The sequence below is a fragment of the Cornus florida genome, unplaced genomic scaffold, assembly GCF_030987335.1.
Source record: "Cornus florida cultivar Cherokee Brave unplaced genomic scaffold, ASM3098733v1 CherokeeBrave_3.0.0_Hap2_Chr10, whole genome shotgun sequence".
In the NCBI taxonomy this organism is placed as follows: Eukaryota; Viridiplantae; Streptophyta; class Magnoliopsida; order Cornales; family Cornaceae; genus Cornus; species Cornus florida.
The window spans coordinates 84797445-84810885 of NW_026775580.1; the positions used below are offsets into that span (position 1 = coordinate 84797445).

General features: G+C 32.2%; 1 protein-coding gene across 2 annotated transcripts; it reads right to left on the bottom strand.

Annotated features, from left to right (window-relative positions):
* Positions 1-1534: 1534 nt before the first annotated feature.
* Positions 1535-10969, bottom strand: LOC132279550 (uncharacterized). Of its 2 annotated transcripts, none has more exons than XM_059781566.1 (15): positions 10705-10969; positions 9715-9842; positions 9040-9105; positions 8849-8962; positions 7310-7378; positions 7174-7230; positions 6666-6719; positions 6532-6594; positions 6322-6384; positions 5788-5952; positions 5548-5703; positions 3789-3869; positions 3548-3609; positions 3256-3375; positions 1535-2002 (listed from the first exon to the last, which is right to left on the bottom strand). In XM_059781566.1, exons 1-14 carry the CDS (start codon positions 10868-10870, stop codon positions 3294-3296), a joined length of 1326 nt encoding a protein of 441 aa, XP_059637549.1. In that variant the 5' UTR covers positions 10871-10969; the 3' UTR covers positions 1535-2002; positions 3256-3293. The 2 variants fall into 2 exon arrangements, with proteins under 2 accessions (XP_059637549.1, XP_059637548.1); XM_059781565.1 differs by having other exon boundaries at positions 9040-9111.
* Between the last annotated feature and the right edge of the window lie 2472 nt (positions 10970-13441).

Sequence of the window (13441 nt, forward strand, 5' to 3'; positions counted from 1 at the left end):
TATTGTTTTAGACCATATCCAAGGAAATCATATCATTTCCTTCAAAACTTTAATTAAAAATAATAAGGGTGTTGTTTGCAAACTGGGTAGAGGGTGGCCAGAGAGAGGCTTGTAATGGATTACTGTTGGTTTTAGGCTCCTTAAAAAAAAAAAAAAAAATAGAACAAAACATTAAAGTAAGTAAAGAAGATAAAAAAGGAAAGTTTAGAGTGTAAAGGGTAGTTAAGATATAACGAAATAAGAGATAATACATTAATTAGTTTAGGGTTTTTTTGTCATTTACTTTTTTTTTTTTTTTTAAATGTAGTGTAAGTATAGGAAAATGGGGTACGAATATGCCTCCCTATTTTTATATATTTTATAAAATAGTTCAGTAATTGTAGTTTAGTCAATGTATGGTTTAAATTTGTCAAAATGATCCATTTGCACCACATTGAAAGTTTAGGGGTGTTTTTTGCACCTGAGAGAGACGTCCTCCAATAGTGTCTTTTTTGGTCATTTTACAAATTTTTTTATTTTTATATTTTTTATAAAATGGGTTCAGGGTAATTTAATCAATTTAGGGTTTAAATTTGTCATATGGGCCTATTTGCACAAAATTGAAACTTTAGAGGTGTTTTTGAACGTGAGGGGTGTGATATGTACCGAAAGTATACTTTAGGAATGTTTTTTGTGCTTGACCCTTTGTTATAGTGAATTACTTAACCGAATGTTTCTGATTAGTTATTTATGCATAATACATAATAAGTAGATAATTTCACTCCCTTATTTGTTATATAAATAATTAATTAAAAAAATAAATTAACAAATATTATTTTCCAAATAAAAAATAAACAACAAGATTCTTGTAAGAATTTTGGTGCAACTAATAAAGAAAAGTCATGACATTACAATCTGGAGAATTGTTTTATTATATATTTTTATATCGAGTGAGCGAGTGTGTTGTGAATCTCTTGATCACAATTCTTTTTTTTTTTCAACCTCACAATTCCATCAATAACAAACAATCATTACGGAAGCGCGTGGCTACACAGTGGAACTGTTACAAATGCAAATCGCGCGTGCCAACCACAGTAAACAAAGAGCGTGGCTCCTCAGTTGTATTACCTATAGGCTGCCATTGCCGGATTGACCCTTCTTCTAAGTGAGTATATTTGGCATACCATGTATATTTTTTAATATATAATAATCGAGAGCCGTTTTCAAGAATAGGTGAGACCAAATTTTATAGATTAATATATTTACATTGACTAAATATACCCATGACATTAAAACTCAAACCAGATTCTTAATCATGCCACATAGCATGATTAGATATCACCACCTTTAATTATCAAAGAAAAATGATTAAACCTCTTAATACATTCATCAACCCTCCCCATCTGGATGATTGATGAACCAACTCTTATGCATCACTTTCTCATTATCAAAATTGAACTCAAGAATATAAAAAGATTGCAAGATAGCCCCTCCCAAGGGGGTATCAAGAAAAATTTTCAATAGTTGAACACATTCCAATTTAGGAGAACTTGCATAACACAAGATAATTTTTTTGCAATTAATAAAATAATAATAATAATGATAATGAAACATTTTATAATGCTTGAGCACTATAGCACACGGGGGCAAAAGTAATGTTGCAGTTTTATGCTAACAATACTAATCTCAGAGTCTCGACAGAGAAACCAAATGAACTTACAAAAAGGAAGTTCAAGGTATCATAATGATCATATGAGATTATAAACAGAGTCTCCACCATTTCGCCTGTAATCTATTCAATGTACGAAAGGGAAATAAAGCTACAACATAAATATCAACAACCTCCACAATTCCGGAATTTCTAACCCTATCTAGTGTAATAGTTTAGTTCTCTTCTGTTACAGATTTCAAGCCTTCCTTCTTTTGCCCGCAAAGGGGTTCAACCTCAATGCAGCATCCGACTCGAGAATAAAAACCATCTCTAAGTCGAGTTCACGTATTGCAGCAAGTCATAGCAGTTCTCCTGTGCAAAATGAAATGATAAAAACAAATTGCAGTGAGAATATATCAAACTCAAAATTAGCTAATCTATGTCTAATAAATATGATATGGAAGGGAAAAATATCATGTTACACAAAGTAAAAATATATATATATAATAAAATCAATCATGTTACTAATTTAATGCAGTGGCATATCCGTGAGCCAAACATGCTTGGGATGCTGTAGCTCAAGTCTGCGGAACTTGATGGTCACAACCTAAAGGACATGCATTTGTTCGTCTGTTGTGAGTCTAAAACGGTTGGAAGCCTATAATTTATTTCAGTATATCAAAGTCAGTCAATTTGACCAGGGAGACTTACAAGTTACTATCTTGGGAATGATGGATTCCGATCCTTTCAAATCAAAATCAAGTCCAAGAAGCTCAAATGTTAACTGTTCAAACAGTACTACACAAAACATTATGTATACGTCTTGCGGAGAGCACTTTCGAAGGTAAAACCCAAATCTTACTAGTTTCGTTTTTTATTTTTTATTTATTTATTTTTCTAGCAGGAATCAATCCTAAGACTTGATGCTTCACGAGGGACCGGGACCCAAGTCTTTTCCAACTAGGCCAACCCCTTTGGGTTAATCTTACTAGTTTTGTTGAAATCATATACATGACAACTTGTGTCTGAATGGATACAATTGAATGAATAGATTTGAATTCAATATCACAAACAGGTAGCTGTTTTTTAGAGTTCGATTGAGAGACCTAATTATCCACTTGGTAGGAGAGAAGAATAAGACGAAGGAAAGGGGTAAAAGAAAAGAGGAGGATGGATAGAAATTCCATGTTTTAGTAAAAGATAAAGGAGGGGAAATTATTTTAAAATATCCATCCAAACATAGGTAGGAATTTCTAAATTGACAATTACAAGGCAAAATAATTAGTTGACGATGTTATTAAAGACGTGAATCCCCATGCAAAAGAAATTTTAGTTCAGCTATTCTATTTAAACACCTTATAGACATTAAATAATCTTTATATTCTACAGACTGATTATACATGCAAAAGAAATTGAATAATCTTTATATTTATAAACAATTTCAGTTCAGCTATTCTATTTAGCACCTCACAACACTTCACGTCTTAAAAACTAGAAGATTTCTCCTCAAGATGTCAATACTCAACATAAAAATACAGACGATGGAGAAGAGAAGACAGGGAGTACCATAACAGCAATCTAGGGCAGGGTTTTGTATATCGTTTCAGCAATGTCATGAAGTTTACCTTGAATATTTAAAACGCAATGAGTTATCTGCAACTCCTCACTTGTCAGGATGTACCCGTTTAGGCCTACGACGTGCATGGCTTGTATGGGAATTACGGGTACGCTTCTTTGGCTTTTTACTGCACGACCAAGAAACCAAATTTAAGAGTATGATCCTAATATATAGGTTTTGAAAATATAAATAATCTAAAAATTCTGACAAAATGGAATGGAATAAGAAATCATAATTGGAATCATATTTATTTAACATACTGTTTTTAATTAAATAATTGAGAGTAAAATGAAACTGACCTGAAAATGTTCGAAGACAGTTTAAAAAGAAAGAGAACAGGAAGGGACATTAAAGCAGAGGCCTACAAAAATTGCATAGAACAATTATCAGATATATAAACGACATAAACTAAAATCTAATGTAGAGGTTTCCAATAAAAAATAACAAATAACAGTATTATCATTTATTAGATTATTTAACTTCAGTGTTAAATAATAATAATAATAAAAAAGGTATATTACACCACAAGGTAATGCATACCATAAACCACGACAGCTCCTTAGATGCAACTGGTCTTGTGAACTCGTTGTTTTCAAGCGACTCATGAATGGTACCTTGGACCTTCACAAATGAAAGTATCATTAGGTGATTTTGAAGCTAACTATTTGTTGCAAGGAAGGCTGTGATCAATAGTTTACTTTCAAGCTTTAACATAACATACTGGTAATAATTAATACTCCTATATTAAATAAATAATTTCATTATTTCCCATATTTTCTAAAAAAATTATGGTCTTAAAACAGTAATATTCTCAACAAATACAAACTTGCCCTGTGTCCATGAAGTTAAAGGTACATTAAAAATTCGAAAGTTGTCATCAACATTCCGTTCAGCGTAATATGAACAGACCAATACCAAACTTTGAACCATGGAGAACAATAACATTGTAAACATAGGAATTTCCATAAAATTTGAAAAGTTCAACAATACTAGCATGAATTATTTAAATAATGCAGACATATTGCAAATTAGTCAATTCAGATATATTGTTTTCTTTCCTCTGCTGGACAAATTGTGCATCCTCATTTTCCTTGAATAAACTGGAGGCGATGTCAAGCTTTTGACGTTTCATTTTCAAAGTCGAAACGAAGGAGGTAGAGAAATGGTTAGGAAAGAAAGCCTAGATAAGGTGCAACGGTATTAGCTTTTAGCGACCTTATTCAACCTATCCAGTTAGACTTCAATAGTCACTGTTCAGACTTCAACAGCCACTGAATTCAATGACTACCAACAATACAGCCACTTTTGGCTCAAGAAAGTAATTACTTGGAGGTCCCACAATGATATAGACACCCATTTGACCAACACAAATAGTGATTTTCCAGAGCTAATTGCAATAGCTGATCTAGAAGTTCTAGCTCGGCCAACCTCAAGAATGTAAGAAATGAACTTTTAGTTTTTAGTATCACCACATTGCCGGAAGATGCTATTACTACGTTGTTGAAAACCAAACCCAAGAAAAAAACTCAAAATGTGTCAAGTAAAGAACTACTAGAACATCTTATATATCGGCTGTTACATTGCATAACTGCTATGATATAGCCAAAACACCGCTTAATGTTACTGTTAAAACCCCATTTTTGCTGTGAAGGAAATGGCAAAACAAGGGATCAAAAACTTTAGTAAAGAAATAGCTCTTCTGCCATAGGTAAGAAGTACAACACATAGAAAAAGATTAGCCAATCCTAAAAAAGCCCTAAAATCTGGGATGCTACTCTTGACATTATCACATAGATGCCAAAGAAGCCTTAACTTATTCAGACAAGGTGAAGAATAAACTTCAAATACTTTCTCAGTTCAGTAAATGAAAGAGAAATAAAGATAACTGAGAGGCTAACAATACACTTTTTTAAAAGGTCATGCTCATGAAAGAGTGAACATGTTTTGCAGAATGTTTCATTTCAGTTCCTATTGTTCTCCTTTCAACAAAGTTTTTGTTAAAATAAATAAATCATTATTCTTTACAAAGTTATCAAATCATTTCCTACTCGTCTAATCTGTCAAAAAAAAATTCTAAAGTGAGGGAATGCTTTCTTCGTCAATACCTCTTTTTTTTTTTTTTTTTTTTTTTTTTTTCACTATCATAATGACTGAAATTTTTTCCAAATTATACATAATTGCTAGTGGCAAACAATCCCTAAAATCAAAATAAGATCCAGGAGGCCAAATCATGCGGCATCCCCACCATCATATAATACCAGTGTAGTAATTGAGAGGAAGAAAAAAAGGTAAGTGATACCTGGCTATGATATATAGAAGCAGTTTTCATGAACTTCCTATAAGTACGCAATACTTTCTTCGTATAGGGCTTCAAGGTTACACGTGCTTTATTAACATGAGGTTTTGTTACTGTTGCGACTTGATCAACATATGGTTTTGTGAACTTCTTAGCTTCCTGTCACCATGTTAAGTTAGCCATTGGAGGGGTGTCATCCCAAAAACCACTTAACTGAAAATGATTAATGCCAGTGACATATACCTGAATATATGGGTCCACCATCTCTTGTACTTTGACAACATGTGGTTCGATCGAATTCTTGGATGCATGGTAAACCTCAATGGTTCTAGCACTCAGTAATTGCACATGTGGTTCAATATTAGTTACAAATGTCAACCAATGCTCCTTGATAATTGGGATCCATTTCTGCAAATAACAGAGCAAAAATTTGGAAAACCAACCCATTCAATCGTAATTTTATATCAATGAACAATAAGAACACTTCCAAAACACAAATAATCATCCAACAGGGAGAAGTTGCACAGCTATAGCACTGATGCAATTTCATATCAAGGAAAATCCAGAGAATATGATTATAGAAGGGATAAAAGCAAGTGACTTTGCCGCTATGACAAAAAGTCTCAAAATAAAAAATTTAAAGAAAAAAAAAAAAGAAACTGCAAGACTCATATCATAGACAAGCATCCAAATTTAGGATATATAACATAGAAACCAAACACAATGTCAAAACATCTTATCTTAGAGCACAAAATACAACAAAGTCAGACAACTTACAGTTTTGACTGTTTGTATGTGGGGCTCGGCCCACTTCTGTACTTGATCTTTCTTTTCCAATGCCTGAGGGGGAGAAACAAAAAAAACAAACAAACAAATTGTAAAAAATTTGGCTAATATAATTCATAAGATAATGATCCCTTACATAATCCTACACCAAATTAACAAAAATGGTGATGTATCAGCTGCATGACAAAAAATAAGTAAGACCTTTCGAACCATCACATCCAACGCTGGTCTTCCGTGCTCCTTCCACTGAGTCGCTATAAAAGACTGCATATTAAGATGAACGGTCAAAACAGGATGTCCTGCCACAAGACTGCCAAAACACACAAATAATTTACCTGGCAATGAACTAAATGAACTGCAAGCCAAGGCGGGAGCCAAGCTTCACGAACCTGATTATTGATCAGATACCATATTTCGCAAGTCAAAAAACCAATGCTGATCAATAATGGGCACAATGTACAGCAGGACATATTATACAGTAATTTTTTTGAGATTTCTTTTAAGATTCTACTAAATTCCTTAACAAGGAAAGAAAACAGATTGTGTATATTGATTATATCGCAGAATGCTTCTCTTTTCTAACAATAAAAAGCTAAGACGTGATGCTACAATTCATATACAGATTAAATGGTGTGATCATTACAGAAACCATTGTTAATTGCATTAGCTATGATCAAGTAGTTCCAAACAAAAGTTCCTGTAACAAATTAATCAATCACTATGGAAAGCTAAATGCAACAAGACACCAGAGAGATCATAATGTTAAGAAGGATTAAGGGAAATAAGTAAAAGAAAAAGTAACAACACTAATAATGTAAAGCATTTTAAAGAAATAGCAATAACCTCTATCAAATCTTTAGAAAATGAAGTGGCCTCCAATTTAGCTTTCATCATTTCTTCCTGAAGACAACACAAAATTAGTGTCATCACCCTGCATAAAACAAAATAGAAGCATAACAGACGATAATCTGCCACACACCTCTGCCAATCTAAGAGCACGTTCTGTTTTACGAATTCTACTCTTCTGTTCATCATTGATCCTTTGGAGCTGGCAAAGCAACAACAAACAGAAAGAAAATTAGAGTCTTGTTTAACATCACTACACTGCCTTTATAAGAACACTCTTGATGAAAAAAGTGTGATAAAAAATATTATGGGAACACAAACAGTATTAAACTATAACCAACACCAAACATATCCAGCAGCACTAAACTACAAGATTTCAATTCTCAAATGCTAGTTCTTATCAAAGAAATTTAAAATAACCATCAAGGCATCAACGTATTATTGACGAAACTTGACTGAAAGGTAGCTCAAAGTGCATATTTCTGTTAGATTCCTAAAAAGATATACTAACATTATATGAGATGGAGGTGCCTGACACATAGTACCCAATTGATGGACCCCTGATAGATAACTTATCAAAAAAAAAAAGAAAAAAGAAAAAAAAAGGACTCCTGATAGATCTAGAACTATTAGATACAGGCTTTGAAAATCAAGAAATAGAACAAATCTAAGAGGTGTAAAACAATTATCACATTAACTAATTTTTAGTATCTTACAAGATATAACACCACCAATTTATTAGTCAATATTTTTTATTAACCAGGTATCACTGACTGGTTCACCGGCTAGTTCAAGCAATCAAACAGTATTACAATCTCCTTCCCAATTTAATTGTCCCATTTGAGCCATTCCCATCTATGTCGCAACTGATTCAGTAAGCTACGTATCTGGTGCACAGAGAACTGCCTTCTGTCCCCCAAACTGACTTACTCGGTGCAACCTTCCAATGCATTGTCCCCTTTTGATATTCACAAGTTACCCTTTGAAGTTTAAAATATTATTTGTCAACTTAGGAAAGTTTTCACAACTCAAAAGGATATTGGGAAAGATTCAACTTATTACTCACTTATCAAGTGAGACATGAATTTTGGGATAGCCAAAATGGAAAAAGGAGCAAAGGAAGGGCGGTTTGGGTTGTTTGAGAACAGTATCGCCTTATAGGGAAGGTAGGTTTGAAGACACAAAAAGCTTAAAAATTTACAGTGCTAGGACCAACTACTAAAATATTAATCAGAGACTTCATAAAGAGAAATCATGAGGTTAATAATAAAATCAAAATTTCAACCAAATGGTGCGGTTAAAAGCTGAATTATACAAATGACTCAATAATACAGGCTGACATTTAAAACACTATTTAATCAGCCATGTTAAACGAAATCTATGGGATAGAGAAAAAAAAACCACTGCTCATCTAGAAGAAAGAAGGCTATATTCTCTAAATGGATAGACACTACTGATGGTTAATGACACAATGCTCCACAGAGAAAGTAAATATAACCCCGAGCTAAAAAAATAAAGAAAAAGAAGTATAAGCACAGTAATATGTATAAAATGTAAGAAGTATCATTGCAGTAAAATTGAGGTTCATTAAAACGGAACTATAGCATTAAATAACTATAAGAAATTTAAATTCCACTAACATAAGAGAAAATGGCCTTTGCATTACACTAACATTTTCTATTTTTGAGTTCACTTCCAGGATTTTCTTCTCAGCTACATTTGCTCGGGCTTCTAAAACATCTTTTTTCTGGTTCTGCCTTTCTATTTCCTTTTCAAGTTTGTCAATCTGCCAAGTGACATAATATTAGATGAATGCAACATTTATAAAAATTATCATTGAATGCCGATTCAAACACAACTTACCTGCTTCTCAAGTTCAACAGCACGCACATGAGCCTTGTCTATCTGCTCTTTAGCATCTAAAGATCCCTGTTGCTAATAAAAATAAAAAATTAATCTCGTCAGAAAAGCTCCATACCTCATTTCATTCATACAATCAGCGATGTTTAAAGTTCATTTGTCAAAATTAATGTTCTTGCCACTTCTTTGTCATATAGATACACTTCTTAAAACATGTTCATATTTTAAGAATATGTACGTACACAAGCACAAAGTCAGAGAGAGAGAGTACATTGGTGGAAGCAATAGTTTTGAAAAACTATAATGGTAAATAAAGGTCATTTGTTGCATGCAAATTGCAGAAAAAATGAAATGAAAATGAAAACAAGTGTTAAAAGAATAAAGTCAAAAAAAAAAAAAAAAAAAAAAACAAAGATTATATAAGAATGAAGAAATTATAAGATGAAACTTTCAGTACCAAACGTCATTTGGAAAACTAATTATATAATGCTTCAGAAACCCTGTTGAGAAAAATCAAATAAGCCAAATAGCAGTTACAGTGTCATTGTATTGTGGAAATAGAGTCGGGCATTTCATCTGACCATACCATTTGCAGCATTACAGTTTTTTAATCTAATATCATAATTAATTAGTATGATAGTGACTAGTTGACTGTTCAAAGGTGTCCTAAATCCTCACCTGGAGTGATTGTATCTCACTATGTAAAATTGCAATGGTAGCTGATTTTTCGTGAATAATCTTCTCCATCTGTTTGATCATCTCGTCATTGCTTTTCAATTCACGGGATCTCTCATCAATGCTGGATTCTTTAACACACAAAATAAAACAATGTTGAAAATAAAAACTCGTGCAAAAAGGGAGAGAGGACAATCAATTTACTAGCCAAGGTACTAGCATCTTACAACTTGAATAATTGAAAGGAAAGAGAAAAAGAAAAGATCAAATATACCAAAAATTCCTTTCTTTCTCTTTTTTCCCAATTCATACATAGCAAAATTGTAAAGCCAAAACAACAATACAGTCTTCGAAGTTATTGAACTTCTAAGACAGAGATAATAGACAAATACATAAATTAACAACAAAAATCCAACAATTTTTTGAAGAGAGGGAGAGGGAATATCATAGAAAAACAATTACCGGACCTGTGAGTAACAAGACTCAACTATAAGATTAATACTCCATTTGGTAGCCAAGGATATGTGTGAAATGAAGAGGTAATCAAACCCTCAAGGTTTATGTACTATTGACAACAGTAAAGAATAAAACTGGAATACAATTTACAAAATATAACCTTTTATCATTAAAAAAAACCTAAAATGGTATAATAACTGCTCGAATAAACCTAAATATGCCTCATCAAATTTAAAAACTGTTCCAGAAACCAAAAGAAATCACACAATTCATAGTTCTAATCTATTTTCTTCTGTTTCATTGGCAGCCAAACATGCAAGAAAACTAAAAAAAAAAAAAAAAAACTAATCGACTAAGCCAACCTAGTTGTGATCAATCAAATAGAGTGGAGGTGTTTATTTCCGCCATCCCAAACAGTGAAAAATATGAACTTCTCAAACTAACAAGTTCTCTCTTTCCCAAGTTTTTCCCGGCAACCAAACAGGAGAATCTAAAAAAAAAAAAAAAGTAGACATAGAGAGAGAGTTCGAAAAAGACCTAGAAAGGTGATCTTTGAATTAAGTTGGTCGAGTTCGATCTTCAATGATGAATCTGAAATCTCTGATTTGGGAAGATTATCGTCTTCCGTTGCTGAAACTGCCGTAGTCGTTGTGAGAATTAGGGCTAGGAGTATAGAGAAGAGCCATAGGTTTGACGCCGCCATCGGAGAAACCGACCGAGCGCAGAGAGTTGTTCTGCAATTCAAACTTATGCGTGTATCGATAAATGTTTGTGTCCAGGGAGACGAATGATTTTTACTGCCTAATTGGACTTTTGAGTCTTTTTAGTTCTGTTACGTGTCACGTGATGAAAACATGTACAAAAAGAAAAACTATAAGTTTGAATATCTGTACCAAAAAATCGATTGATTTGACCATTCATAATTGAGGTAAATACTGGATTCAATTCTTTTTAAATACTTAAAAGTGTGTTTTTTTTTTTTTTTGGGTCTCATGTTTATTAAAGCAGCCAAATTTTTGTAAAACCTAGTACAGTTAGTAAGGATTTGAAATTGATTTAATTCGATATTCTTAAACTTAATATATAAAGTTTTTAAAATGATGTTAAAACTTTTGTACGTGTTTATATTTATTAGCAAAAGTGCACGCTCATAACGCGATAAAAAAAATTCTTGAAAGAAATAACGTTTAAAATTTCTTAAAATTATAAAAACTAATAAATTGAAGAATTTAAATGTAGAAATGAAGTATGATATAATGTGCTATCATATAATCTGCTTTATATATATTTATAGAGACAATAATAATATTGTAGCACATCATAAACTTTTTTTTTTTTCTTATTTTTTAAATATATATATATATTTTTTGAACTTGCACAAATAAATTCACATCTCAAAAACAAAACAATTATTATAAATTTATAAATTATTCTTGATTTGCAATTATAAGTCTAAAATATAGTTGTCAAACACCCCACCGAAAATGTCAAAACTTTGTGTATTTTTTTTCTTTTCTTAAAAACGAATGATGGAAAGTTCATTGCATCATAACATAATTCACTTAAGGAAAAACAAAATATTTGAGTTGTTTATTCATATTCAATGTGAGAAGGATTATGTTTCACCTTAAATGGAGCCTGACTTCATAAAGGCTTCTGAGATAATTAATTTATTCAGTTCTAAAAAAATTTAATATGTAACATAACAAATTCGATCATGAATTTAAAACGCAAACACCAATCACTTGCATGCCAATATTTCTCCATAAATAATATTTCTTCTTATTTTTATATATATATATTGACAATTAATTATAATTGACTAATTTACTCCATAAATCATAGTATTTGAAAATAATTACAAACAAGAAAGTAAGAACTGGCTTAAGGTTATCCAATATTGCTGCTAAAGTTGGATAGTCAACTTACCCAATATTACTACCAAAGTTGGATAGTCAACTTACCCAATATTGCTACCAGAGTACTTGACACCTTTATATCCAAATATCTTCCTGTAACAAATAAAATTTTATGTTTTTCAATTTTTTATCTCAAGTAACAAAACTTCTATATATAATTAAATTGAGTAATTTTATCTATAGGAACAAATTGGTTGGAGATACATATGAATATGTATGCATTATTTAAATCATATACCCTAGGAAGCCATGCGGAAGAATTTGCATTGGAAGGTCACTTGTTTCTGCCAAAAGAGAAAGAAGGGAAAAACTGAGATATTTTATTTTAGTACTAATATGTGAGAATGCACAAATATTATTAAGTTAATAAAAAATGAATAACTTAGTGTGTGTGTGTGTGTGTGTGTGTGTGTGTGTATATATATATATATATATTATATACGTATACGTATACGTATACATATATATATATAAGAAATTGTTAGAATTGAAATATGAAAAATGGAAGAAGAATGAGGATGCCAAATTAATTATAGTAAACATTGTTGTTTTGCTTGTCATGTCATGCCCACCTCGTGCACTCTCTCACCACCAATGTTATAGAAGACAGTAAGTAATGCATCATTTTAACAAGATTGTAATCTCATCTAAAAAGATGTGTTTCATTACCTTGGTAACCGCGGAAATAACTATTTAGATTCAGGGTGTGACGGTCCTGGTTTTTCAAACCAGTGCGTCCTGTGATGAACCGTAGTTTGACCCGATAGCGGATCCGAAATGCAGAAGCGAAAACAAAAAATAAGTCTTTAGGGATATACAACATCCCTAGGATACCAAAGTGACCTTTCATAAGGCCACGGAACTCCACGAGAATCGACGCAAAAGAAAAGATCAGAAAAAAACCAAATAAGCTCCCAATTGCAAAATAATATTTTACATGGAAGTAACGTCTCTAGAAATGTACATCATTCCCAAGACACATTCATGACTTCCCATGAAGTCACGAAACTCATGAGAAAGCATAGCGGAAGAAATAAATAAATAAAAAACCGGACAAGTTTAGCCCCAAGGGTAAAATAGTAATTTTTAGCAAGATCTGGGTGCTACCGAATACACCATTAGAAAGACAGCAAAAAATTAATCAAATTAGACTCAATAATCACTTTATTTTGGAGTCCGGATGAAAGAGCAAAGTCAAAACAAAGTTTTCACGTCGCCGACGCCGCAAATAGTGCTTTGATAGCAATAAATAGTAACTTGAGCAGAATGCTGAAATTCGTGCGCCGTTTTGAGGTACTAAACGATATTTTCTGGAAAACACAAACAAGAAACCCCCCCTAAAATAATTTTTCCAA